Source organism: Carassius gibelio, chromosome A14, assembly GCF_023724105.1.
Source record: "Carassius gibelio isolate Cgi1373 ecotype wild population from Czech Republic chromosome A14, carGib1.2-hapl.c, whole genome shotgun sequence".
Taxonomy (NCBI): Eukaryota; Metazoa; Chordata; class Actinopteri; order Cypriniformes; family Cyprinidae; genus Carassius; species Carassius gibelio.
Window position 1 is genome coordinate 1,416,778 of NC_068384.1, and position 27,928 is coordinate 1,444,705.

A 27,928-nucleotide genomic window follows, 5' to 3' on the forward strand; every position below is an offset into this window, starting at 1 on the left:
CATCAGTAGTCATGTGGGGCATTCTGTTATCAAACCCGGTCCGGGGCAGCATTAGGACCCAGCAGGACAATGGAGGGAAGTCGGTCTCTGTAACTTCATTGAGAATCTTTCAATGCAGAGATTCTGTCACTTAAGTACATAACATTGATGGTGCACGGGTCGCAATGTGTGTTTCCAGCACGCCAAGGAGCTCTGTTTGATTCATCTAATATGGAAATAAACAGCAAACGTAAGTAAACTGGCATTGCAGTTAAATAATCACTCTCAAATGTTTGCATGAAAAGTTTAATTAGCTAATCGAACAGAAACCTAATGACGATAGATAAGCTTAGATTGTTACTTCTGGATGAACTTTTATTGGTCGTGTCATTTTATGTATAGCCGCGACTGCTCCTGTTGTTTCACACAGACTATATAACAATGTTGTGAGAGCGCAAATAAATAGTTAAGTCCACTTTAATTCGTTATTGAAGTTGCCTTGCACCAGACGCGTCACTGTTTCCATATTAGCGATTTTCGAATCAAGTTCTTCGAACAAATCGTTCTTTTGAGTCAGATCTGTTGAATCAATTTGTACCAGTTCAAAACAGCAACCAGTGGACGATTCATTACTCGAACTGAATGGATCTTTTTTCACATTTCCGGGTTTCTCGGCAGCAGAATTGTCAGTTGGGTAAATTTCTGTAGCACTGAATGGGACACTACCACAAATATATAATATTACTTATGTTTTTAACGGCATTCATAACTATGTCAAAAACACCCTTACATTAGCGGTGTATGTATATATATATATATATATATATATATATATATATATATATATATATATATATATATATATATATATATATATATATTCTGATTATATTTTGTAATTTAATGCAAAGGTAATATAATACAAATTACATACATAAAAAAAGAAGAAGAAAAAAGAAATACAAACTATTCTAATGAGCGTTAAAACTTTTGTCTTTGTTGACTGACTATTTGAAACCTCTTTTTCGAATGTGTACAATTCCTGATTTCGAATAAACCGAGGATCTGACTGAAGTTCCTTAATAATAGCCGGGGGAAAAAAACTGACTTAATCATGCATGATGACACGTGATGACATATACGTCATTGCACAAAGGAAATGCTAAATTGGTTTCCAAAGGATTCGTTGTACTAAAGAACCGAATCGTGGTTATTATTCGGACTTCCTGTAGTACTCTCCACCAGCTCTCCTGCTGCGACTGATCTTTTACCCATAGACATCTGCTGTAGGCTACATGATGAAACTCTGACTTTGAGCAGCAGCTGTTACTCTCATGTGGGTTAATGATTCTTGTCATTTTCTACAGGAATTTGCAGTTTTCAACTGCTGTTGATCTATTTCTTACAGACCCTCGTCAATTTCAAACGTTAAGGAAAAATCTATGACCCTGCTGTGGGTGGCATAGCGATTCAGATGCTTGTCACAAGGTTTAGCTTTCTCTTGGATATGGGCTCTTAGATCTTTCTTACTCTTGTGATTTTGTTTATAATAAGTGAAGTCTGTCTTTATGAGGAACTGAGTTCTACCAGGACCCCTATGGTGATTTGGTAATACTTCTCTTGATCTCCTGAAAGTCCTACTGTTTTGATAGTTGCTGTTTTGGCATGGTGCAGGAATGAGAAGGCTGCTACTTGATTGTGGCGTTGGCTGCTGTATTTTATCCCCTCTCTGAGACAATGAGATGAATCCTGCTGGCTCTCAGAACAAACCGGCTGCGTCTGGTCAGGCAGTGGTCATTGCTTTACATGTTTTTGTACAATTCTTCCCCCCAAAACCATTCCCAGCAGAGTTAAACCCCAGTCATCAACCTTTAAAAGATTTAGTTTACATATCAAAGATAAAAGGAAAGATTAGTAGGTCTCCGGTTCAAATCACAGCCTAGTCTACCCATTTAATGATTCCTAAAAAGGTAAAATGTCATTGCAAAATACATCATTAGTTAATATTAGCTTTGTAGATAAGAGCAAATGGTTTTATCTGAGTATGACACACTTTGTGTCTACTGTACCTTCTTCTTGCATGCCACTGTCTTTGGTTTCCATTCTAAACATTCACATTCATCTTCTAATAAAGGAAAAGCTCTTTTAACTCATGACACAATTCCTTAGCCATCTGAGATTGTGAATAGGATCAAAAAATGCACAACTTTACACCCTTAAAAACAGGGACAACTACCAGGTAGACACATGCAAGTAATTACAGAGTGGAGCACCTCAGCTTGCGTTCTAGCAATGTATGGCAGTATGGCTCTTCCACTTTCTCCTAAGACGTTCATTCAGCACTAAAACCAGCATTATTTATTTTCGCCACCCTGTTATTAGGTTTCCACAGGTGTATTTCGGAATCACCTGTCTCATCTGTTTTCAGAAGGTGAAGGCCGTGTATTTGGTTACTGTTACTGATTTTCAGTCAGTTGTTAATATTGTGATCTGGTTTTAAAAATGATAGTTTTGTCCTCATGATGAGCCAAGCCTGTGTCTTTCTTTCTTCTTCCATACAGTGGAAGTCAGTGGAGTCTAGTATAATACTAAGAAAGGAATATTTTGGTCCCCACTGACTTTAAAGGGGTCAAATGATGTTGCTAAAAAGACCATTATTTTGTGTATTTGGTGTAATGAAATTTGTTTATGTGGTTTAAGGTTCAAAAACACATTATTTTCCACATATTATTGTTTCTCCTCTATGCCCCGCCTTTCTGAAACGCATTGATTTTTACAAAGCTCATCGGTCTGAAAAAGTGAGGTGTGCTCTGATTGGCCAGCCATCCAGTGCATTGTGATTGGCCGAATTCATCCATTGCAACATAAAACCATGTCTGCATTTGTGATCGGAGAAACGATAAACAACAAGCGCTACACTACACTGCTTAAAACTCACGTTTGAATCATCAGGGGAAAATCCTTTACATATGTAAACGTACTTACAGACTGTGAGTCAGAACAACATCATTGTACTCTACTCTCCCGGGATCAGGAAACAGTCCTCCATAAAATGTGCTGCACACATCTAAATATTTGGATTGAACTGTTCTAGAACGGTGTTGTAAATACAACTGAACCACTAATTTCTAGTTGCATCCTCTTTTGGAAGGCCAAACAAAGTATTTTTGCTTTCACAACTAAACAGCTCCACAACATGGCACTGGCCGCAACAGCAAGAATAAAAGTTATGCCTTCTTTCTTTGTGTGAACATTTGGGCGGAGTTATGCAAATCTTCCCACATTATGACATAGACTTGGGCGCATGTTTGAATGAGCCATTTTAGGAGTCCATGGATGAGTCTTAACTTTTATAAAGAATATCTCTTTGGGGTTTGGGGTAGTCTTTGCAACTTTAAGAATCTTATCTGTTCACGTAACACTCCAAAGAGAAAGGAAAACTTGAAATCACATCATATGACCCCTTTAATGTATGAACTAAAACAGTCAAAACCTTCTTCAGAATATCATATTTAGTGATCAGCAGCAAAAAGAAAGTTGGCTTGAGTGTGAACTATCCCTTTTAGGTCACTTTAGGTCACAGTTTTCGAGTGACCTTTTGGAAGCTCCCAGTTTTAATATTATATTGATGTGGTTTGTCTAGCTACTGAGTAGATTGGGGACATTTTTAACTGGTTAAGTAATTTGCTCTAATGTGAACCATTAAACTTCAGATGGTGTTGAGAGCAGACTGTGTGTGGATGGAGAAAAAGATGCTTGAAGCCAGAGAATCAGGTAGGCGTGGAGGGGACTCTACCTCTCCTTGCTGACTCATTGAGGATTGTCTCGTCATGTAAGACTCTGCACTGAATCATGATTATTGTTTCGTTCAGACCGTGAGCATGTTGAAGAGTTTAGGAGTATCAGGAACAAAGATCATTTGTCTTGTAAATCCTATAATGAAACATGAATTTGCACTACTGCTGGCATCCAGAGTTCTTGAGATCTGCAAAATGAATAGCAACAGTGTTTTCTTGTTAATGCAGAATCTGCAAGCCTGGTCTGGCCTTGATTGTAGTATTTCACGGTTGCAAGTCGGTACAATGCAACATGTTCCCTCCGGCTTACGGGAATTCCACTTTTGTATAAATACATGGATATGGGTAAGCAGCGTTTAGTGCAATAATGCGACCGCTTGTCAGCCATCGACTTCAGCTTCAGCCCTGACAAGACAAAGGAAATGAACAGAATGCATGCTTTTGTGATTACAGAGCTGACTTGGCTTCGAAACATCTTTGTTTGCTTTGACCATTTTATGTCTCTGACCACCCATTCAATCTCTATGAGCATCATCTGCCTTCATGGCAATGATAACTCTACCAGCTGAAATGGCCTAGAAAATGCACACCCACCAGACTCTCATGCATGATAATGGAAGCATTTAACAAGGTGTGTGTCAGTGTTTAGGGTCTTTAACAAGTCTCCTCTGAATCATAGTGCAGGCTGTGCTCACTGATTTCCATGGTGAACTTGTGGAGTTCTGTTAAATGACCATTCACTTGAGTACTAAATGTAATGCGAAAGTAGTTAATGCACTCTTAGGTTATCAGCCCAGGCTGTATTTGTTAACCGTGCACATCTTCATACAGGTGCAGATGGTGTTAGCGTGACAAGCTTGATTTATCTACCTGGTTCAGACAGAATGGCTGTTAATCAAAGCAGAGTTACACAGTAGCAACCCACACAACCTGATTTGTAGGTTGTGTATCTGAAGCTAAATCTTGCTGACTGTTACAGAACATTTATCGCAGTTTTATGGATTATCTTTTTGCTTAGCCAGGAATTCACACATTGGCAGAGGTCAGGGTTTGCCCGAACTTTTTCTCTGATATCGTCTGCATACCCATACACACACACTCCAATTAATATCCAGACAAGGCGTCCAGTTATTCAGCAGCTACAATAGTGTATTGACCTGCACAGTCTTAACAGTGTCAGCGAAACACTGCATCTCTTTACTTTGAAAAAAAAAAATGATGGCTGAAATAAGGCATAGCTGCAGAGTGAAATCATGGGGGTTTTTGGGTGATAAGCAATATGAATTAAGCTGGCAGAAATGAAGGCATTCTTTGAATTGGAGATGGGCTGACTCACCCTGTTCGTGCCATATGGTGGGGGTTTGGCGTTTTTTTTTTTTTTCCTGGAGCGTTGACCTTCACGACCAGGCATTATTAAAGTGAGCAGCTTTTATTTCCACATCCTATCCACTCCTGACCCTGCAGCTCACCCCACTGCTCTAGGGACAGTTTGCTTTACTCTGCTGGTGTGAGTTCCAGCACCTGCCTAACCCATTTACTCGCTACTTCCATTCACTGTTTGTGCCAGGTCTCCATAGCTCAGATGACCTCAGATGGGCCGTTGGGGGATTTCCCACTGCTCTTTTTCTCTGGCTGATATTAGACAGAGGGACAGACTATAATAAAAAAGAATTAGACACTGTGACCACAATTGTGACCAGATTTCAAACCTCAAGTTGCTGCTCGTTGGCGACAGTGTAACAGAGCCTGTTATGTGGAAACAGATGCAGAAGCTTCAGGATTGTTATCTTGACTCCACTTTTCCATCATGACTGTAGTCACCTCTTCAGCTCCTGTTTTGGCCCTTACTTTACTCTCAAACCAGATAATAGATGGTGGTGGTGAGTGATTTGATATCAGTTTCATTCACTCCTCCAGTGCAGAATCGGAGAGCAGAGTGCTTAAGGGGTTGGTTTTGACCTTTTTTTTTTTTTACCTTTTTTTTTATATAATGTAAACTTTACATGACCTTTTTCTTCCTACATATACTGCCGTTATAGTAAATATATATATGCAGTTGCTGCAGATTTGTCGGCGGCACATCCATGATGCAAATCTCCTGTTCCACCACATCCCAAAGCTGCTCTATTAGATTGAGATCTGGTGGTGACTGTGGAGGCCATTTGAGTTCAGTGAACTCATTGTCATTTTCAAGAAACCAGTCTGAGATGATTTGAGCTTTGTGACATGGTGCATTATCCTGCTGGAAGCAGCCATCAGAAGATGGGTACACTGTAGTCATAAAGGGATGGACATGGTCAGCAACAATACTCAGGTAGGCTGAGGCGTTTAAATTATGCTAATTTGGTACTAAGGGGCCCAAAGTGTGCCAAGAAAAAATCCCCCACACCATTACACCAGCAGCCTGAACTGTTGAGACAAGGCAGGATGGATCCATGCATTCATGTTCTTTATGCCAAATTCTGACTCTACCATCTGAATGTTGCAGCAGATATTGAAACTCTTCTATTGTCCTATTTTGGTGAGCCTGTGTGAATTGTAGCCTTTGTTTCCTGTTCTTAGCTGACATGAGCGGCACCCAGTGTGGTCTTCTGCTGCTGTAGCCCATCTGCTTCAGGGTTCAACGTGTTGTGCATTCAGAGATGGTATTCTGCATACCTTGGTTGTAACAAGTGTTTTTTTTTTTTTCAATTACTGTTGCCTTTCTATCATCTCTAACCAGTCTGCCCATTCTCCTCTGACATCATATAGCCTGTAAATGCTTACACATTGCAAAACATACACAAACAGTCTCCTGGCACTGAGGCCCCCAGGCAAAGGGGTTTATAAAAAGGAGTGAAGGGGAGTGTTAACATAAAAGCTTCCTGCTCCCCACCGAGCCAAAATCTTGCCTTCAAAGCTAGTTAATGCTTAAACAGGTGAGTGGGAGTTTCGGGGTGCATAACTCTGCCGCATTGAGTAGATACAAGAAGCACTGTGACTTGAGGGAGGCCCTGGTCAAATGACACCCCAACCCACCCCACCCCACCCCCCACTTCCTTTGAGCAGCAGCCAAACCTCATCACTGGTGCAGGGGTCATTAACCACCGTGGCTCCCCCTCAAAGCACTGCAGCACTAAAGATGGGCTCTTGTGTTTTGCCTCTCTCTATTTGTTTTACTTAGTGTCATCAGTGAGTGTTTTGAAGGCTCTGGAGTGTGAAAGATTGTTTTTCTTGAAGCTATTTATCCATGTTTGGATGTTGTTTAGTGAGAACCGGCCAGGAGGGTCTGGTATTAATGTTTCTGTATATGAAAAGCAATAATTGCATTTTGACAGAACTGATCTATGAACATACAGAAGAGTTTTTATTTGAGTTTTTCTAGATAGAAAAATTCATTAAGGGATCACTGAAAGCTTCCAAAACAAGTGATTGTGAGTAAGTGTGTGCAGCTTTTCCTTCAACTGGATTTCAGCTTTGCGAGTGTGTATGTGCGCTGCTTCATTTTATGATAACCTAAAGCATGTTCTCATCTATCATAAAGCAGCAGGAGTGACATGTAATTTCCCTTTTTCCACACAAATGTGCTCAGGTTTTAATACTGTACATGAGTCAGATCTCAGAGACGAATTATAGGCTAAGCTATTCCACATGTTCACTCTGCTACCTCTCTGAAGTGTGTGTGTGTGTGTGTATTTGTGGTTTGAGATGAAGTGATAAGGGGAAGTGCAGGGTTTTCTTATTTAGTTCTATATTGTAGATTCAGATACGGGTATTTAAAGGGACAGTTCATCCCTCTTCTCTCTGTTGCCTCGTTGAAATTTGTTCCAGTCATCCAACCCATAATGCCTTTCATCAGAATAGCCGCTGCCACACTTTTCTAATTCTCATGATTTGTTTTTGTTCTTCATGATTTGTTTTCCTTTGACTGAGAAAACATTTTAGTACGTGTTAACAGATGTTCGACTGTAACATTTGACAAGCACTGTAACTGTACTTATCAGGCTCTGTAATTTGTGGCTTGCACCCAAATATGCGCTTCCTACCACGGCGTCCCATCAGACCAGAGGCGTCTCATGCAAACATCAATATTTCAAGGTGTCCAAACAAATGAGGTTTTGTGTTTGTTATCTCTCATTGTGGGAATTCTAGTGTGACATCATCAGCGTTTGTGTGCGTGAACCCTCTCCCTTCCCCCGTGGAGCTTTGAACCCTGATGATCTGAGTATGCCTGGAATTCTGAGGGAGATTTTTGTTGCTGCATGTGGCTAGATGAGGATCGCTGATGTCATTATCATTCCAGCTGGATCAAGATAAAATAGTTCACTCCTTCACCTTTATGAGTCACAGCGATGTTCATGATGTCCTGCACATTCCAGTGGCAACCTGTCTACTGTTATGGATTCTTATGTTATGAACAAGAATTGATAGATTTGATGATTATGATTTGAGACCTCACAGTACCTATCGCCTCTGAACCATGCAGGGCGGAGCGTCAGATCGGTGGGGTAAATAAAACATCCTGGAACAGCGCAAACATCTGTTGCACCACAGGATATTCCTATCTGATGACAGTTGGGTGGTTTATGTTGGAAGGGCCTCTCTTTCTATTGACTTTGGGAGCATTTTGCCTCTGTGTTCTCACAAAACTGATATGAAGTTACGCTATATTTGAGAGTGAATTTAAGGCCTTCTCGTAATGCCCTCCAGCTCTTGTTATTTATTATGGAATAATTGTAGCTCTTGGAGTTTTGATGTTGTATTCCTGCGTGTACTGTGTGTGTTGGCTGATGTATTTACAACCATTTGTTTTCAGTGTGACAGTAAGGGCTCCATGTGTGTGTCTTTGGAAAGGTCAAAGGTCACTGTATTGTTGCTGCTTGTATCTCAACCAGACGAGTGTCTGTGGAGATCAGTCAGACCGTGTCACTGGGTGTGAGCAATGATCTGATCTACTGGCTTGTCTAAGAAACATTGTTTCTGTGTGTTTTATAGAACATATACCCACATAACTCTGCTAAAGACTTTGTCACTTACATAAAACTCAGAACGTGATTTCTTGAAGAAAATATAAAGGGTGCCAATTATAGTTAATCGATTATAATAAATTTTGGTAGTTCAAAAAGCAACAAGTTCTGCACAAAAATGTGAAGTTTGTTTAAAAGTTGTTCAGAGTAGGTGGCCAATGGCCATATTTATACCTGGTATTAGTATCCATATAGGGGATTGTGTTGGATTTTATACAAAAAAATAAACTTTTAAATGCTGAAAAAGATCATTTATATAGAGAGCTGAACCAACAGATGAGCAAACTTAAGTGCAATAATTGTGGTTTGAATGTATCTGATCACTTTAAATGCAGACGAATAGCTTTTCTTGTCTCTTATTTCCAGGCTGTCTAGCAAAGTTTAACAACACAAACATTCAGATTCTCATTTGTCTCACAAGACATAATGCCCTCAGGAACTGTCAACATCGAAATGGACAGAAAAGTGTCTGCTTTCATTGGTGAGGAGATAGACCTGCTGATACGAGCTGCTCATTTGCAGAGAAGTGTGTCTGTTTGATGAAACATGCATGTGTGTGTGTGAGTGGGTTTTGAGAAATTCAGCATGTCAGATCCTGCCAGGTGGTCTTAGGGTTTGCCTTTAGCTTAGAGTAACGTCATTGTGAATATGTGCTGATGTGTCCCTGTGCATGTCGGCACCTGACTCCTCTGGATGGGTGAACACAATGAAGAGAACTAGACTCCCACCTCTTCACTTGAGCACACCGGCAGAATGGATCCTTTGTGTGAAATCTTCTCTCTAGGGGCACTGTAACGTAACGTAGGGAGTAGTTACACTCTGTACACAGAAGAGACTATGGTTAAACAGTGCAGATCAACAGATATAAATCACAGATAGTCACTTAGGGGTTACATAATGCAGGTTTGCCCATAGAAAAGAAAATTGAATGAGAAAAAAATGAGAAGTTGATGTGTGTTCATTTTTTATATTAAAATACTTTCTCTATCCCAGTTTAATATGCCAATGAAATAAATAAATACATGATTTTATTTATTCATTTTAAAAAATGCTAATAAACCAAATGTTGTGTAAATAAAATAATATATAATCAACTATATATATATATATATATATATATATATATATATATATATATATATATATATATATATATATAGCTCTGGAAAATTTGAAGAGACCACTTGATATCCCTTCACTTGATTGACAATTTATAGTTATGAGTTGGAGTAAAATTTTATTTTTGTTTTATTCTGTAAACTACTGATGACAATTAAAGATTTTAAATAGAAAACTTTGTCAGAAATGACAATTGGTCAAAATACAAATGAAAAAAAAATACCATGTTTAAATTCATTTTTTAGACTACTAATGTTTGGAATTGAATAGTTGAGAAATTAATCTTTGGTAGAATAAACCTGATTTTCAATCACAACAAATGAAAACATTTGTTATTTTGAACAATTGTCAAAACAAAAGGATCTAAATGAAAAAGTATACCTTCACTCTGCAGAGCTGTACTCTGAGAAGTCATCTTTGTTTAGGGAATATTTTCCTCTAATAATAACATCTGTATAAACTGGCATGAGAGCTAATGAGGACTGTTACCCTGTGGGGGAGGGATGTGTGGATTCACTCAAATCCTGTCCCATGTGGTATAGGACCCCTCCAGATTAGATCAGGACTGGGTGCCTCCCCTTACTTCACACTCACACACACACACACACACACACACAGTCATCAGCACCCCACCCCCAGACACTCACCAACAGACTAGAAACAGAGGATAATTCCCCTGCTATCCCTCAGTCACTTTTAATCTGGACGCGGGAAAGAAAGTGATAAATGTGAAGGAAATGCACCTTGAATGAGTGAGTTCATCAGCTGATTCCACCTTTCTGGATTGCTGTGACCTGTTCAGGAACAACTGTATGACATCTAGGAAAAGAGATGGTGGGCCTGGCTGTCTCCTCAGCAGCTGTTTCTGGTAGGTGATTTGTTACTCGCATGTTTGTCTTTTTCTGTTCTTTTTCCTTGGTAACTAGATAACTGTGCTATTGATCAGTTCTCTCATTTGTCTGAATGATTTCCGTGGATGGTAAAGTGAAACATATTGATTAGTTTTAGTTAAATCTAGTCGTTCCAACTTGAATTAAGCATCATAAATGTATCTATAGCTGTATTAAGTCAGTTCATTTATATTTTAGTTTGTGTATTTCTTTGAATAAATGCTAAAATTCAAACTGTACAAGTTTAAACAGGTGTTGTTTTTGTTGTCAAAGCAAAATACGCTTGTAAAAAAAGATCTCACCAAGGTGTTTAAAGCTTTCTTGAGGAGCGGTGTGGTTTTCACAACCGAGTACACATTACTATCTCTGGTGTGCGTCTTAAACCTCTTTGGCTGCACTTTTAATGAGGTGAGGAATGTTTTCTCGTTTTGCGGCAATGTGTGAGGTGCTGAGTGCAAAAGTACTGGTGCAGTTCTGGGAAAACACCCCATTGTCAACTGCGCATTCCTAAACATGGCTTTTAGCTTATGTTGAAACGATATAACTGTCAGTAAAGTGCTTTCAAATGAGTGACAAAGAAAAAGATTATCAACCCTGATTTGCCTGAGAGATCTCACATCTCACAAGAAGCTGATCCAAAAGAAAGCAACAAACACCCCTGCCGCAAGGAGAAGCTGCAGGTTAACTGGATCTGACTTTGTGTGCCGGTGTGGATTTCTGTGTTCCCATTATGCTGTTTTGATGTGGTATTATCAGAGACGGCCACATGTGCGGCTCTCTGGATGGGAGTGGGCATGTAGCTCTGTGTTGTGCTTGGCTTTGGAAATGACCCTCCACAGGTGAAGCTCAAGATAAAGAGAAGCACAAATGTGTTTGATCTCATAAGAGTGTATCTCTGTAGGAATCATGTATGCTTCACTGTGCTCATGTTGGTTTAAGCGTGTCCTAACGGCTCTCTGAAGACTTTTTGTTCATTTAATATTTCTAAATCTTTTTTTGGAACCTCACCTGACTCTTGTGATCTTTATGGGAAATACTCCAAAACAAAGTAAATGCTGCACAAACATTTCAATTCTTGCATCAATTTACAGTTTTTGCGTATCCATGTCATTGTATGGCATTTGCTATTTTTAGCTAGGTTTACCAGTTTTCCTAGTTAGCATGAAGCATGTTATGTTTTGAAGCGGGTCCTCTGCATGTAATGTTTTTGTGCACGTGTCTATACTTTGCTTAACTAGCAAGACTAAATTGCTTAACTAGCTTCATATCAGTAATGTGTTACAATTTTTTAAAAAAATCTATGTGTTAACCTTTTTTTAATGTATTAGAAACTAACAACTTTTAAATTCATGTTTGTTCATTATATAACTACTGCTAATTTATGGAAAGTAAATACGGAAATTAATAAATTATGTAAAAGTATTGTTCTTCTTTGCACCCATTAGGGATAAATAAGGTACAAATCTATACCTTTTAAAAGGGTTCCACCCTAGTGACAGCTTTAGCATATTTTGGACACTTGCAAACATTGAGCCACTTTAGTTGCTACCCAACTGAGGTCATGTTAATGGGAAACAAGCAAAGTTAAACTCAGACTTTTTGTGATCACAGGGGCCTTGTGTCAACAAGTCTGAATAGAGAAACACTCAGACTTACACACCGGTGGGAGTGACTGGAAGGCAGCAGGGGACACGATGAAAGGAAGTGGGATGTTTTGTAGTACATTAGTCAATAACAAAGGTTTTGCAACTGTGGTGAATCTAAGAAGAAGAGAAAAAACATTTGTCAAAGCAGAAGTATGCTGACCCAAATTTCAGATGAGTAATTTCTGTAAATCTGGGCGTAAGAATGTGTTTGTGTGAATTTGAGTATTTGTGTTTCTTTGTGACTTTTAAACTCCTCACCTTCCCCATGGAGAGATATGATGCTGAAGCTTTATGACATTTTCTGGACCACGGCTCAATCTGATTACAAGGACATAATTCATTAGGTTTCTCATGGGGATGTGGAAGAGGGTGGTGGCCATTTGAATGAAGCACGGGAAAATAGAGAGACGGACGCGTTTGTCACAATATCTTATACAGCTTGGACCAGCTTCCAAGATTGCTATTGCGGGTCTTCTACAGGAACATGCTGGTAAAGCTGGTTATTGTTGTAATTGGAGTGTAGCCATGGAAAATCAGCATGAATGTGCAGAAAAACAGATATATCTATTACTGGAAACAGATGATTTGAACAGGGGTGAGAATTAGGCCAAACAATATAATATTTATATCTGGCTTACGAAACGGGGATATTTCAGTTCTGTAATTAAGTGTGTAATTATTAAAAACTATGATACAATGTGTGAAATGTTTCTTGAGCAACGATTGTCCATATTAGAATGATTTCTGAAGAATCATGTGACACTGAAGAAATTCAGAAAATTCAGCTTTGCCATCACAGGCATAAATGACATTTTAAAATATATTCAATTAGAGAAAGCGATTTTAGATTGTAATAATATTTCACAGTATTACTGTTTTTTTATTCTGCATTTCTGATCAAATAAATGCAGCCTTGAGTCCCCCAAGTTTTAAACAAGAATATATATGTAATAGCTAATTCTAAGAATTCTGCTCACATTTTAGTTGAATTTCCATCCATCCAATCATATCTCTTTTTGTCACTTCAGCATTTTCTCTCTCTGCTTTTGAAGGAATTCCATATACTAATATATTACTCTTGAAGTATCTGACAGCTGAAGTTGATCTGAGTCTTGACCCACCACACCTGTTAATATATTGAGCCCAGAGGCCCTGAGGTGGATACTTTGGCTCAGCTGACCCTCTGTCCATGCCAGAAGGTCCAGCTGTGTGATGGACATAGATGTTCAGCCCTGTTCACACTCCCTCTCCCTCTCCCTCCAGCCTTCTGCTCCTGATCAGTGTGGTCGCAGTGCTGACCGTGAGCTCATATCCACTGGGACAGGAGTTGTTCTTATGGCTTGATTACTTTCCTTGAACCAAACCGTCAGATTCCTTCCAAATCTGCAAACCTCCTGCCCGGGCACACACTGCCTAGGATCGCTGACAAATCAGATTTTATTGTTTCATGCTGTCCTCTCATCCTTCAAAACATACTTGCAGTCCAGGTTTTTGGTTCCATGTTTTTACTAATTTGCTGACAGTGCATTTGCTCAAACTCAAACACTCAGCATTAGTAGTAGCGGGTCATTAGTAATGGGTTTGGGACAGAAAATGTGGTTTAGCTGGTGTGTAACACTGTGTGAGCTTCAGTTTGTGGGCGGCAGTATCTGCGATATCCTAGGGATGTCAGCATATATCATTAGATTAAAACTCCACATACAGGCTCACAGCAATGTCATTGAGTCGTTCTATGACTAATCTAGACATAAGAGACCAGAGTTTAACCCACTGTCTTAACTTGTCTTGAGGGAGCTTAGATTTCAGACTTTGAATGTATTTATTGGGCTTGGACCCTCCTCTGATGCTCTCTGTGAGCTTGCTAGGTGGGATGGGAAACTCGCCACAGATCGGAGGGGAAGGTCTTTGACTCTACAAAGGGGTTTCTGGTTTCTCCAGCAGGGCGGTGTTCATCCCACAGAGACCTTGAGAGTCCCGGCATGAAGTTTTGAGCTCTAAACCTGTTTCAATTTATAATTCTTCTGACCAGTCATCATCCCCCATGCCCATAACTCATATTGTCTGCTGACATGTGTGTCCATACTGAAGACATTCTGTGGAATATAATGTTACTAAGAACTATGCATCTAGATCCTTTCTGATTTAGTCATATTAGCTTTACAAGCTTTTGAAAGTCAGAGATGGATGGTTAATGATGAAGACCCGAGTTGATCTAAAGCCCGCTATCCCTTCTTCTCAAAAGTGTCAATGAGTGCACGCTATCAAGAAACAGAAAAATCTTTTGAAAATCTAGGGTTAGGGTCACAAAGCTCTTAGTCCTTAGGGTTGCATATTGTTATTCATATATATATATATATATATATATATATATATATATATATATATATATATATATATAATGATGTGTAGTCAAGTCATGTCATGTGTCAATTTGAATGTATTTCTGAAAACATAACAAATAGGACATACATGAGTATCACGTCTTTGACCAAAAACCTCTGCAACTGACACTTGTTTTCAGTTGCTTATTCATGCTGATGGGTTGATGGTTGGTCTTATTAATCTGTTGTTTTGACAAACACTGACAGTTGTATACTCTGGTCTCCATCAACCTCTAACCCTGAGCTTTGACCTTCAGCGATGGAGCTCTTGGTGACGGAGTTGAATGTGCTGTTGAAGCTGTTGGACCATGAGACCCTGAGCTGTGCTACAGAAGAGAAGAAAACCGCTGTGAAGAACCTTCTCAGACAACTTCAGCCCTCAGGTAAATATTGAAAATTGGTGTCTGATGGCTATTATCTGGTCCAAACTGGGATTAGTGGTTGAACCACGAGCTGGTAGAGTCATGTGCAGTCATGTTCCCGAAAAGCTAAATCACTAATTAAACCTTCCTCCTTCCTTCCTTTCTCCAAGAGCAGTATTGTAGACCAGTTTAGTCAGCTTTGTTAGATCTGGTAGAGAACCCTTGGATAAGCCTGTTAGGTCCTGTGGTCTCATCAAAACACAAAACCCCAATTCTGACAGAGAACTAATAGAAAAATATGCTTGAGACAATTTAGACAGAGAAAAATGCTTGGACCAGGAAGTGACAAGACCAGAGGGATAAACATCAGCTTGATGAGGCCTTGTTTTTCTCATAAATGAGACTGAATAGCTTTTGGCAGTTTTCCTACATACACATATTTTTATTTTCTTTTTTTTCCTCATACTTGTTCTTTGCAGTCACTGGAAAAGACTATATGTACATGAACAGCTCAGTATACAGAAATGGAACCAGCTTTGTCGAATCGCTTTTTGATACATTCGGTAAGTTGAGAATGTCTACGAGACTTACATCTCTTAAAATCCTCCAATATTTTGGAATATTATACTAATAAATGTGTTTTCACATTTTTACAGATTGTGACCTAGGGGACCTGAAGGTTGAAATGGAGGATCAGAAGAACGAGCCAGAGACAAAACACACTGACCACATTGTCCCCAAACCAGTAAGAAATCTTCACTCATGATTACCCATAATGCACTGCTCCTTAGACCTAACGCTAATATATAGTGCATCATTAACCCTGATGTCAGTGTGTGATAAGGGCTGTGCTCTACAATGGTGAGATATGGCAGGAAGATTAATCATGCTGCAGTGAATCCTGCACTTTTCTTTTTCTAGTTGCATTGCACGTTCAGAGCCAGGTTGTTATTTTAAAGTCACGTCACCATCAGCGCTTCACCAAGGTCCCCATAGATCCTATCCGTTATTAAGAGAGCGCATGTTTCCAGCGGTCAGATTTTCATTGTGTGCGTCAATGTGTTTGGGTGTCATTATTAGCACAATAGTTCTCGATGGCCAGTATCTGATGTATTTCTCAGCCGTCATCCATGTGGCATGTGGGTTTGGCTTTTGATTGGATGCAGCGGTTACATATCGTTTGTTATTGTGTTAACTTGCCAAGTGGTGGAACTGAGCCACATAGCTTTGCGATATTGAGGACTCACTGAAAAGCAGATGTTAAGTGTGAATTAATGTGATGGGGTAGACAGATGTGGAGTAAGTCATTGTTTGCCACATTTTTTGGACCAGAGCACAGCGGACTCACCTCCCCCACTGCCCAACACACCACCTCCAGAGGATTACTATGAAGAAGCCGTTCCACTCAGCCCTGGAAAGATGCCAGAATATATCACTAGCCGCAGTGAGTCTTGTTGCTGTATGCCTGTTGCTTGGCAAACATGGCATGGTCTATATAAATTCCTATAGATAATATAACTTGGAGAGTGATGTTGCAACCTTGTGTTCTTGCAAAAGTCTGAGAGTTGATGACAGGTCTTAACACTGTATACATGAACCACTCGAATTCAAAGTGAATCACAGTTTTTAACCAATTAGCTTCCTCAAAGGGACACATTTTCAGATTAAAACCATATATTCAAGAAGGAAAGAATCCTAATAAAGAAAGTCAGTTCCTAATGAATTTAATTCCTTAGGAATTGCCTGGATTGTGGAAATGCAAATGCTATATACCAGAATGGAGCTATTCTGAATGTGACGAGAGAAAAAAATAACAATGTTTAAATAGCTATCGATTAACATTATACTAGAGTTTACAAAGTGGCATCAGCTTAAAAAGTTGGTTCAGTGCAAATGACTATATTTAAACAAAAAAATTGCATAGATAATGCATAGATTTATTTATTTATTTTATCGGGAATAAACTGTAAAGTTAATTGTTTAAAAGAATACTAATAATGTGCATTAGGAAAGTAAATATATTGAGTACTACAACACCGATCGTGGCTTCTTTATTTCAGTTTAAATAAACAGAAAAATCCAAGTTTGAATTTGAAGTTTGAAGTTGAGTGTTTTTATGCTTCAAATAAAGCAATAGCAGTTTAATAATGATGCTAAAAGAAGATTTTGCATTTCATTTGCATTGCAATTGAGTGAGAAGATAAATTTCACTTTACAGAGGATTGGCAGTTAGTTCATGCACGTTGCCATGGAACTTTTTTTTTTTTTTTTACTGAATATATTGTGCCCATTATGCATCCCTCTTATATCTACAGGAAGCTCCAGTCCTCCCAATTCCATTGAAGATGGATATTATGAAGATGCTGAGAACAATTACCCAACAACTCAAGTGAACGGACAACGCATAAACTCCTGTAAGCGGCAGAACCCTGACACTTTAAATAGCGATGTCATTTCTCAATAGTATTAGTATGATGTTACTCCTCCTGCAGATAATGACTCGGATGCCTTAAGCAGTTCTTATGAGTCATATGATGAGGAAGAGGAAGAGAAAGGCCAGCGTTTGACACACCAGTGGCCCTCAGAGGAGAACTCCATGGCCCCGGTGAGAGACTGCCATATCTGTGCCTTCCTGCTGAGGAAAAAACGCTTCGGCCAGTGGGCCAAACAGCTCACTGTCATCCGCGAGAACAGACTCCAGGTGAGCTGCCAAAAAGCCCAGAGGGATAAAAATGAGCAATGATTTTTCTTGATGCTATTATGAGTGATACATGGAAACTTCTGAATCTTGTTTTATAGTGCTATAAAAGCTCAAAAGACCAGTCGCCCTACACTGACATACCACTCAGTTTGTGTAATGTCATCTACGTGCCCAAAGATGGCCGGAGGAAGAAGCATGAGCTCCGATTCTCTCTTCCCGGTGGAGAGGCACTGGTGTTAGCCGTGCAGAGCAAGGAGCAGGCTGAGAAATGGCTCCAAGTAAACACAGTCCCTCTCTCGCAAACTTGGATATCCATCCATTATGCACACACACAATAGATGTATCCGGCTGCCAGAAACAATATTGCACAAGAGGAAAACAGCTTTTATAAAAGGGACCCCCTGTGTGCTGGACTATGTTTACACTTGTAGGGAACCACTGATGTGTGTGTTTCTTTGTGTGATTGCAGGTGGTGCGTGACGTTACAGGTCAGGGGAATGGGTTGGACAGCCCATCTTCTCCCATGATTCCAAAGAAGATTGAACTGGACAAGGTGGGATTCCAGGACACATTTGTCTCATTCATGACTCCTGTGCATCTCATCTTCACTACTGACATATAAACGTGCAAGTGATGGATTGGAGGAACTTTTGGGTATAAGCTTTTTGTAAAAGGTGGTCTCATTGTGACTAAGAGTTGTTTAGAGCCACCTTTAACATGTAAGATGAATACCCATGACATTTTCCTTGCAAAAAAAAATTATGTTTTTTAATCATATTATTGCCAAAACTGATTGATTAAAAGCAACCGTAAAACATTTACATTGTTACAAAAAGTTTTCTGTTTCGAATCATACAGTATTGTTCAAAATAATAGCAGTACAATGTGACTAACCAGAATAATCAAGGTTTTTCGTATATTTTTTTATTGCTACGTGGCAAACAAGTTACCAGTAGGTTCAGTAGATTCTCAGAAAACAAATGAGACCCAGCATTCATGATATGCACGCTCTTAAGGCTGTGCAATTGGGCAATTAGTTGAATAAGTTTATTAGTAAATTAGTTGAAGGGGGTGTGTTCAAAAAAATAGCAGTGTGGCATTCAATCACTGAGGTCATCAATTTTGTGAAGAAACAGGTGTGAATCAGGTGGCCCCTATTTAAGGATGAAGCCAACACTTGTTGAACATGCATTTGAAAGCTGAGGAAAATGGGTCGTTCAAGACATTGTTCAGAAGAACAGCGTACTTTGATTAAAAAGTTGATTAGAGAGGGGAAAACCTATAAAGAGGTGCAAAAAATGATAGGCTGTTCAGCTAAAATGATCTCCAATGCCTTAAAATGGAGAGCAAAACCAGAGAGACGTGGAAGAAAACGGAAGACAACCATCAAAATGGATAGAAGAATAACCAGAATGGCAAAGGCTCAGCCACTGATCACCTCCAGGATGATCAAAGACAGTCTGGAGTTACCTGTAAGTACTGTGACAGTTAGAAGACGTCTGTGTGAAGCTAATCTATTTTCAAGAATCCCCCGCAAAGTCCCTCTGTTAAAAAAAAGGCATGTGCAGAAGAGGTTACAATTTGCCAAAGAACACATCAACTGGCCTAAAGAGAAATGGAGGAACATTTTGTGGACTGATGAGAGTAAAATTGTTCTTTTTGGGTCCAAGGGCCACAGGCAGTTTGTGAGACGACCCCCAAACTCTGAATTCAAGCCACAGTACACAGTGAAGACAGTGAAGCATGGAGGTGCAAGCATCATGATATGGGCATGTTTCTCCTACTATGGTGTTGGGCCTATTTATCGCATACCAGGGATCATGGATCAGTTTGCATATGTTAAAATACTTGAAGAGGTCATGTTGCCCTATGCTGAAGAGGACATGCCCTTGAAATGGTTGTTTCAACAAGACAATGACCCAAAACACACTAGTAAACGGGCAAAGTCTTGGTTCCAAACCAACAAAATTAATGTTATGGAGTGGCCAGCCCAATCTCCAGACCTTAATCCAATTGAGAACTTGTGGGGTGATATCAAAAATGCTGTTTCTGAAGCAAAACCAAGAAATGTGAATGAATTGTGGAATGTTGTTAAAGAATCATGGAGTGGAATAACAGCTGAGAGGTGCCACAAGTTGGTTGACTCCATGCCACACAGATGTCAAGCAGTTTTAAAAAACTGTGGTCATACAACTAAATATTAGTTTAGTGATTCACAGGATTGCTAAATCCCAGAAAAAAAAAATGTTTGTACAAAATAGTTTTGAGTTTGTACAGTCAAAGGTAGACACTGCTATTTTTTTGAACACACCCCTTTCAACTAATTGCCCAATTGCACAGCCTTAAGAGCGTGCATATCATGAATGCTGGGTCTTGTTTGTTTTCTGAGAATCTACTGAACCTACTGGTAACTTGTTTGCCACGTAGCAATAAAAAATATACTAAAAACCTTGATTATTCTGGTTAGTCACATTGTACTGCTATTATTTTGAACAATACTGTATACTTTGTCTTCATCAAAGAATCCTAAAAAAAAAGTGTCTCAGTTTCTACAAATAGATAATAATAATAAGAAGAAATGTTTCTTGAACATCAATTCAGCATATTAGAAATTAGAAAAAATTCAGCCTTGCCATCAAATAAATAAATTACATTATAAAATATATTTGAATAAAAAACAGTTGTTTTAAGTTTCAATACTATTTCACAATATTACTTCATTTAATGGATTTTTGATCAAATAAATGCAACCTTGGTGGGCATAAAAGACTTTAACATTAAAGTAGTGCATATAAATTGTTGTTCTAAATAGATGTAAGTCTGTCCTCTGTCATTGTAGGTAATTACATCCCCAGTGTTGCTGTGAATGCCGGTCTCTGTGTGTGTGTGTAAACAGACTGACAGCATTTCAATGTTCTGGGCTCAATTTCCATCTTTAATTAAAAGATGTCAAGATCAGGGTGGTAAATTCTGTCAGAGCAGCTGTAAAGAATGAACTCTGGAGCTGGAGCTGTCTGGCACCCTGTTCCTAAACCTACTTTTCAGTAAACTTAATCTGCATATCTTATTGTACAGTATTAGCCAAATAAGAGTTCTGGACGTGTATTGCTAAAAATTTGGCATGTTTAGTTTGATCGGACTGATCATCTGCTGTTGTCCCTGCAGTGGTGTTCTTCAGAGAAGCAAACCTCAGATTCTGACAGTATGCCAAGTGGAGAAAGTGCTCGCGATGGACGGGAAAATGGTGAGATCTTCTGTTATTCTTCTCTGATTACACACCTTCGACTTTTTTTTTTTTTTTAATATTTTTCTAGCCTGACTTACAGTTCTTCTATCTTTTTCATTACTAGTAGTTTACTCCAAAGTAAAAAGTGAAAGTATTTATCCTGCACTGATTTTGTTAAACATATGCATAGCAGCACCCTGGAAACCACCCAAAACACACTAGCATCAACATAGCAATGTCAATAACCATCCAGGAACACTTTAGCAGCTGCATAGCAACACCCTGGCAACCACCCAAAACACTCTAGCGATTAAAAACTACTCCGAACACCCAATCAACAACACAACAACTTAGAAAGCCTAAGAAACCATAAAGCAACTCCCTCACACTCTTAACCCCTTAAAAACTGCATAGCGACACCCTGGCAACGACTCAAAAAATCTATATAATCTGCAAGTTTTTAGTTGCAAGAAACACTCACAAATCCTTCTAAATGTAAAAATACTGTATCTCTCTTTACCTTCCCGTCTCTGTCTCTCTCTCTTTCACTCTCTCTCTCACACATCTTTTTTTCCTGAGCTTTTTCACAGGTGCAATATTAACAAGCAGGAAGTCTTTATGCATGATGTGGATTGTTTGTGATTATCATTGTTTGGACCAGTGAAAGTCTTTATTGGCTTTGGGCTTATTCCGGCAGATTGTGTGTTTGTAGACCACACATATCTTACATTTATTTCATTGAACCATCAAATGTGTGTTTCCAGGCAAACCCAAGCGAGGTGCACTGTCAGAGCTAACGGGCAACGTAAGCCGAGCTGCAGGAAGAAAGATCACAAGAATGATCAGTTTCTCCAAAAGAAAGCCTCCACTGCCAGGAGACAACTGCACGTCACCCGACCAGGATCCCCGGTGTGGTAGGAGACTCTCTTTCGTCTCCCTTTCTGTTTCTCAGATTACAAAACCCATGAGACTCTCTCCACCTGTTATTTTCAACTTCTCTTTCTTAGCCTTTGATGTCAGACAGTGAAGTGGAATAAATCTACACCATGAAACAGAGGTGGGCGTACTGTAATAATTGCTGTAATTCTATGTATTTATGTGTCAGGTTATGTAGGAGTGCTGTTGAATCAGTGCTGGAAGGAACACTGGTGTCGGGTGCAGGCTGGATTTCTTTACCTTTACCATGAGAAAGGAGAACAGCGGGTCCCCCACACCACTGTGGCTCTGAAGGGATGCGAGGTTGTCCCAGGCCTCGGGCCTAAACACCCCTTCACCCTGAGGATACTGAAAGGAGGTGCAGAGCTGGCAGCTTTGGAGGTACTGAGTGTTTTGTCTGACGTTTTCACGGCAATGCGTCAAAGAGTTGTATTCGAGCAGTTAGCACGCATGCTACAAGCTAATTTAGGTTTGTTGTGGGTTTGGATCTTTGTTCTGATCTACCTCCCAATTATACTTTTGTCATCTATCAATCTATACATTTTTATAAGGATCCATCAATATAAAAATGCTGGTTGATAAAGACAAGCCGACAATGTTTTATTGCGGATATTTTAATAAATAATTGAATAAATACAAATAAACAAAGAAAGCTTAAAACAATCATCTTAACTGATACAGGTGACTGTAGGCATCATATCATTATAAAGTACTTTATGAAAGATTTATATTTATTCTGAGATTTGCTGAATATTACAGCAAATAATATCCAATATTGACTGACACTGATAAATGTAAAAATCTATAATATTGTAAATTTTTTTAATTTTAGTAATATTTATGCACTATTATTTATTTATATATATATATATATATATATATATATATATATATATACTGTATAATTGTTTTTTTAATGAGCTTTTCAATTTATTTTCATTAGTTATTTTATTGTCATTAGTTGGCAATGCAATGTTTAAGTTTAAGTTGAGTTTTTTTTTTTTTTTTTCCATATTTTTATTCTACTTTATTTCAGTTAACAAAAAAAGTTTTCAATAAATTTGCTAACAGTAACAACTCTGGTTGTGATGTATCATGCATTCCTACCATACTACCAATACAACGGCACATTTTTATAAAAATCTTTTGTAATTCTTTAATACTCATTTATCATGTGAAAAATACATTCTGAATGAATCTCAATTGATGTCTGTGTGTGATATATCTTGTCTCCTAGCTCTGTGTTTGTAACTCATGTTTGTTCCCGTGTGTGTTTGTTGTGTTAGGCGAGTTGTTCGGAGGACATGGGCCGCTGGCTGGGAGTCTTGTTGGCAGAAACTGGTTCCTCTGCTGACCCCGAGTCCCTACATTATGACTATGTAGATGTGGAAACTATTGCCAACATCCGTACAGCTGCCCGTCACTCTTTCCTGTGAGTTGAGGGTGAAGGAGATGAGGCCTGGGGTTTTAGATTGGCTCGTCTTGTTGATTTTGACTAAATTAACTGTTCTTGTTTCTTTTCCTGTTTATTTAGATGGGCAACCTCCACAGATTTTAGAATGTATGATGAGGTCCCTTTCGAAGCCATAGAGGTGCGTATTCATAGATGAACAAACATTTGGTCAAGTGCTTCCACTCTATCACAGTTGTTTCCAGCCTTTTTATAAGAGAACACTTTTCACAAGTCATATTCTTCTCAACCCTTCCTTCAAAATTAAACTCTTCACAAAAAAAGCACTTCATTTTATGTCTACAGACTTAAATTCTTGTTTTAGAAGAGGTCTTATATCCTTGTGCCTCTGTGTGCATGTGGCTTGACTGCATTTTAATGAAAAATGAGAAGCGTGTGATGACTCTGTATGCAGTAATCGTGGGTTAGAGCAGGTTCAGTTGTCATAGCCTCTGGCCTCTAAGTGGCTTGTTAAACCTGTGTTGAACCCTCAAGAAACTTGCACAGAAGCTTCAGTTATTCATCTGTGCATGCCTCAAATCATGTGATCAGGCTACACCAAGAAAGTAAAAAAAAAATTATATATAAACATTTTTTTTTCCTCAGTTGTTTATGTAACATAAGGGTCAATCAGTTTAGGTGTGTGTGTATGTGTGTATAAATATATATATATATATATATATATATATATATATATATATATATAATCACTTGAGTATGAGGGATTCAAATGGCATTGGAGTCTTATGAAGCAGCTTACAGTAGTTTAAATATAAAGTATCCAACACGGTACACCTTTTCTCTTCAGCAGGAAAATGAGGGGTTGCTGGGAGAAGCACAAACAAAACGTCGTTCTTCTTTCTCCAGCAATGAAACCGGAAAGCCCAGTCCACAAACCACTCTAAAACGCCACGGCTCCAGTGAGTCTCATCACACTCTAAACTATGCTAGTTATGCTTATAACAAACACAGCGGTTGGATTCAGCATTGTCTTGAACATATGATGGTTTCAGTTTTTTTTTTTTGGCAGCCTGCTGACTGCTCTACCTTATTTTGGCCATTTTGAAAATAGCTGCAGATGGCTTGTCACATCAAAAGCGGTCCGAATTAATGTAACCTGAGCTTAACAGGCCTTTTGGTTTGATCTACAGCTTTCTGCATTTTCACACTCATTCTCTCACTAGATAAGTGCTAAAAGCATTGCCAACTTCCCACAGTATTCAAGGGTCTGATCTTTGACCTTTACTTGACATTTCAGATGCAAATCAGTACGGGAGGTATGGGAAAACACGGGCACAGGAGGACGCACGCCGATACTTGAAAGAAAAAGAAGACCTGGAAAAAGAAATAGATAGTATCAGAGGTGCCCTAGTCTCTCTGCGAAAAAAGAAACGAGAGGCAAAAGATAAGATGAATGGTGCACCGGGTAAGAAAGCAAGCTTTGCTCCCTATTAAATGAGATTCTCAGGGATTCTTTCCCCTCTTTTACTAGCAAAAATAGCTTTTTTATTCCTTGTTTCTTACAGCATATTGCAAAATTGAATTCAGTTACGTAAATGTATGTTCTCGTTTTTCTTTTATATCCATGTTTAGATGATATATAGTGTTCATAAATTCTTCTCTTGAGAGTACCAGCCAACTTATAACACAGAACACTTTTAAAATCGCAATATGGCTTAAAGAAAAAAAGACGGCTATAAATATTAGAATTCTAATTTTACAGTTTTAATGTGAAATTACGATTATATCATTTTTCAAGAACAATTTTTGCAATAGCATTACTAATACAATAGTAATGTTTCTTATTGTGTTTAATATTTTAGTTGTAATGAATACTATTGTCATTTTACAATGAAATGGTCTTAATGTAATGTTATTGTAATAGTATATTGGAATATTATTTTGAACCTGAATATTTCATATTTTGTTTAACATTTTAGTTGTAATAATAATAATCTTTACGTAATTGTTTTGCTTTTATATGGTCATAATGGATTTGCCACAAATGCACATGTAATCTGAACTATATACATGTTGTGCAGATAAGCAGAAGTTGGCTTTAGAGGAGCGTGTAGCTCAGTTAGAGGACAGCTGTCGGGTGAAAGAGGGAGAGCGTGTGGACCTAGAGCTCAAACTCACGCAGGTGAAGGAGAACCTAAAGAAATCTTTGGCTGGTGGAGAACTGGGGGCACCTACCGAGTACATACAAACTACAAACAAGGTACTTACTGGACCTAAAAACCTAATTTTAGAATTATCAGCTTGATTGAAATTGTTAAATGTGGTACTTGTTTACCTTACAGACTCAGTATATGGAGTCATTTCTCTCTGTTAACTGCACCTCTGAAATGCGTAAGCGTCCCCCCTCCATCTATGCATCCACGAAGGGAAACGTTATGCAGAAAGCCAAGGTAAACAAATCAGTGTTCACAACATTAACCAGTGCAATGCATCAAAAGACAGATAATGCAAACAGAACAGTTTGCTGCATCAATAGAGATCATATGAAAACATTCAATATATTTCGAATGAGTCCGTCTCTAATGAGTTTCATAAATAAGTTTGTGGTCCTGCTATTAAGTCTTATATATTGCAAAATGGGCTATATGTGTGTGAGTGTGTGTAACTTTAACCTTAACTCTTTATTTTTAACCAGGAATGGGAATCTAAGAAGGGGACTTAAACTGCTGATCAGGAATGTCAAGGTTAAGATGAGGACTTTTCAGCCACCTTTCTCAAACACAGACTGCTGTAAATGCATATATATTGATTACGATGACTGCCACTTTTGTAACTTTATAATGGGGTTAGAATGACAAAGCAGCCGCGGTCAAATGATGAGGTTCTCTTCAAGTCTTGTGAAGTTCCATGTTACAGGCACAAATATTGAAGGATTGAGATGGTATGAGGAAATAATAGTTTGTCCTTTGAAAGTGCACAAAAGAGTTGTGGGTAGGTGGTAAAGAAAGATGGGAATGAATGGGGGACAATTCACTTTAAAATAGTATGTTAGGAGAGGCATGGTGACAGATTTGTACAAAGTGTTTTTACACTCCATTGCTTATACAGTACTTCTGGGGTAACTCCTGCTCTTAAAGGGTTACTTCTCCCCAAAATGGCTTTTTTTTTTTTTTTCATTAATCACTTACCCCCCTGTCGTTCCAAACCTGTAAAAGCTTTCTTCTTCTTTGGGAACATAATTTAAGATATTTTGGATGCAAACTGGGAGGCTTGTGACTGTCCCATTGACTGCCAAATAAATAACAGTGTCAAGGTCTAGAAAATTATGAAAGACATCATCAGAATAGTCCATCTGCCATCAGTGCTTCAAACGTAATGTTATGAAGCAACGAGAATACTTTTCTGTATGTGAAGAAAACAAAAATAATGACTTTATTCAACAATTTGTCTGTTGTGTCTCTACGCATTGGCGTAGCACTATTTAGGAGAATATCCTCTAACTGTACGCTGTTCTGTGTCAGCAGCACCTCACGGATATGCTGTTTTAGTTCAAATCAAAGCATAAATAAATGTCGAAACCGTAACCGCGTAGTTTGTGTTCCAAATTACTTTCCAAAATGGCCCTTAGATAGCGCTGATGACACATATTGTTGAATAAAGTTATTTTTATTTTCTTTGCATACAAAAAGTATTCTCTGCACTTCATAAGATTCAGATTGAACCAGTGTCAGCTGATGGATTATTCTGACGATGTCTTTGATCTTTGATTTCTGGGCCTTGGCAGTGTTATTTACTTTGCAGTCTATGGGACAGTCACAAAACTCCCAGTTTTCATCCAAAATATCTTAAATTGTGTTCTGAAGACGAACAAAGCTTTTATGGGTTATGAACGAGATGGGGTAAGTGATTAATGACAAAATTGTCATTTTGGGGTGGAGTATCCCTTTAATCATGTGGTGCTAATAACGGTGTACATACAATGATTGTAAATAATTTTAACATTACTTTTAAATCTAGCCTCTGTGTATTTAACTGATACTTCGGTTTATAACCTTTAGATTTTCCACCTTTTAATGTGAGTAACATTTGCACTTTAAATGTCTTTAGACATGGAGATGGGAATATTGTTTTAATAAATAAAAAAAGAAAATAAAATGTATTTTTGTTGCTTTGTTATAGAGTTGCATGGGAATTATGGTTGTGGCTAGAAGGGATACAGCTGCGGCCAAAAGTGGCACAAAATCTCTCCGTGTGTATAGGAGGTGTGTGAAAAATAAAAATGGACAATAAGGGAGACAACTAGTGAACTAATCAGCCTATGTTGTGGCAAAGTCCTCTGGACCAAAGTCTCGCTGGATGGACAGAAAAAAAAAACATTTACGGACCGTGAAGACAAACTAGATTTTGCAAGACTTGTTTCACTTCAGGCTGCAAAAACCTGATATTTACTTAAACTGGATTTACAAAAAGGATT

At 38.6% G+C, this 27,928-nt stretch overlaps 1 protein-coding gene across 4 annotated transcripts; it reads left to right on the forward strand.

The window, feature by feature from the left end:
• The first annotated feature begins 61 nt into the window (after positions 1–61).
• On the forward strand, positions 62–27,613 carry LOC128027185 (actin filament-associated protein 1-like 1). 4 transcript variants are annotated; one of them, XM_052614518.1, is made up of 19 exons: positions 62–229; positions 15,076–15,201; positions 15,660–15,743; positions 15,837–15,925; positions 16,513–16,624; positions 17,496–17,594; positions 17,673–17,881; positions 17,980–18,159; positions 18,351–18,434; positions 21,047–21,125; positions 21,872–22,021; positions 22,213–22,424; positions 23,330–23,475; positions 23,578–23,635; positions 24,302–24,413; positions 24,752–24,919; positions 25,536–25,714; positions 25,797–25,904; positions 26,150–27,613. In XM_052614518.1, the coding sequence occupies exons 1-19, from the start codon at positions 148–150 to the stop codon at positions 26,174–26,176; spliced, it is 2,304 nt and encodes a 767-aa protein (XP_052470478.1). In that variant the 5' UTR covers positions 62–147; the 3' UTR covers positions 26,177–27,613. The 4 variants fall into 4 exon arrangements, with proteins under 4 accessions (XP_052470478.1, XP_052470479.1, XP_052470480.1 ...); XM_052614519.1 differs by having other exon boundaries at positions 24,305–24,413; XM_052614520.1 differs by lacking the exon at positions 62–229 and adding an exon at positions 10,297–10,769.
• The last annotated feature ends 315 nt before the right edge of the window (positions 27,614–27,928 follow it).

Coding starts and splice junctions, on each gene's coding strand:
- LOC128027185 (XM_052614518.1), top strand. CDS start 148: ATGGTGCACGGGTCGCAATGTGTGTTTCCAGCACGCCAAGGAGCTCTG. Junction 18,435..21,046: donor AGAAGATTGAACTGGACAAG/GTGGGATTCCAG, acceptor TTGTCCCTGCAG/TGGTGTTCTTCAGAGAAGCA. Junction 24,414..24,751: donor TCTAAAACGCCACGGCTCCA/GTGAGTCTCATC, acceptor TTGACATTTCAG/ATGCAAATCAGTACGGGAGG.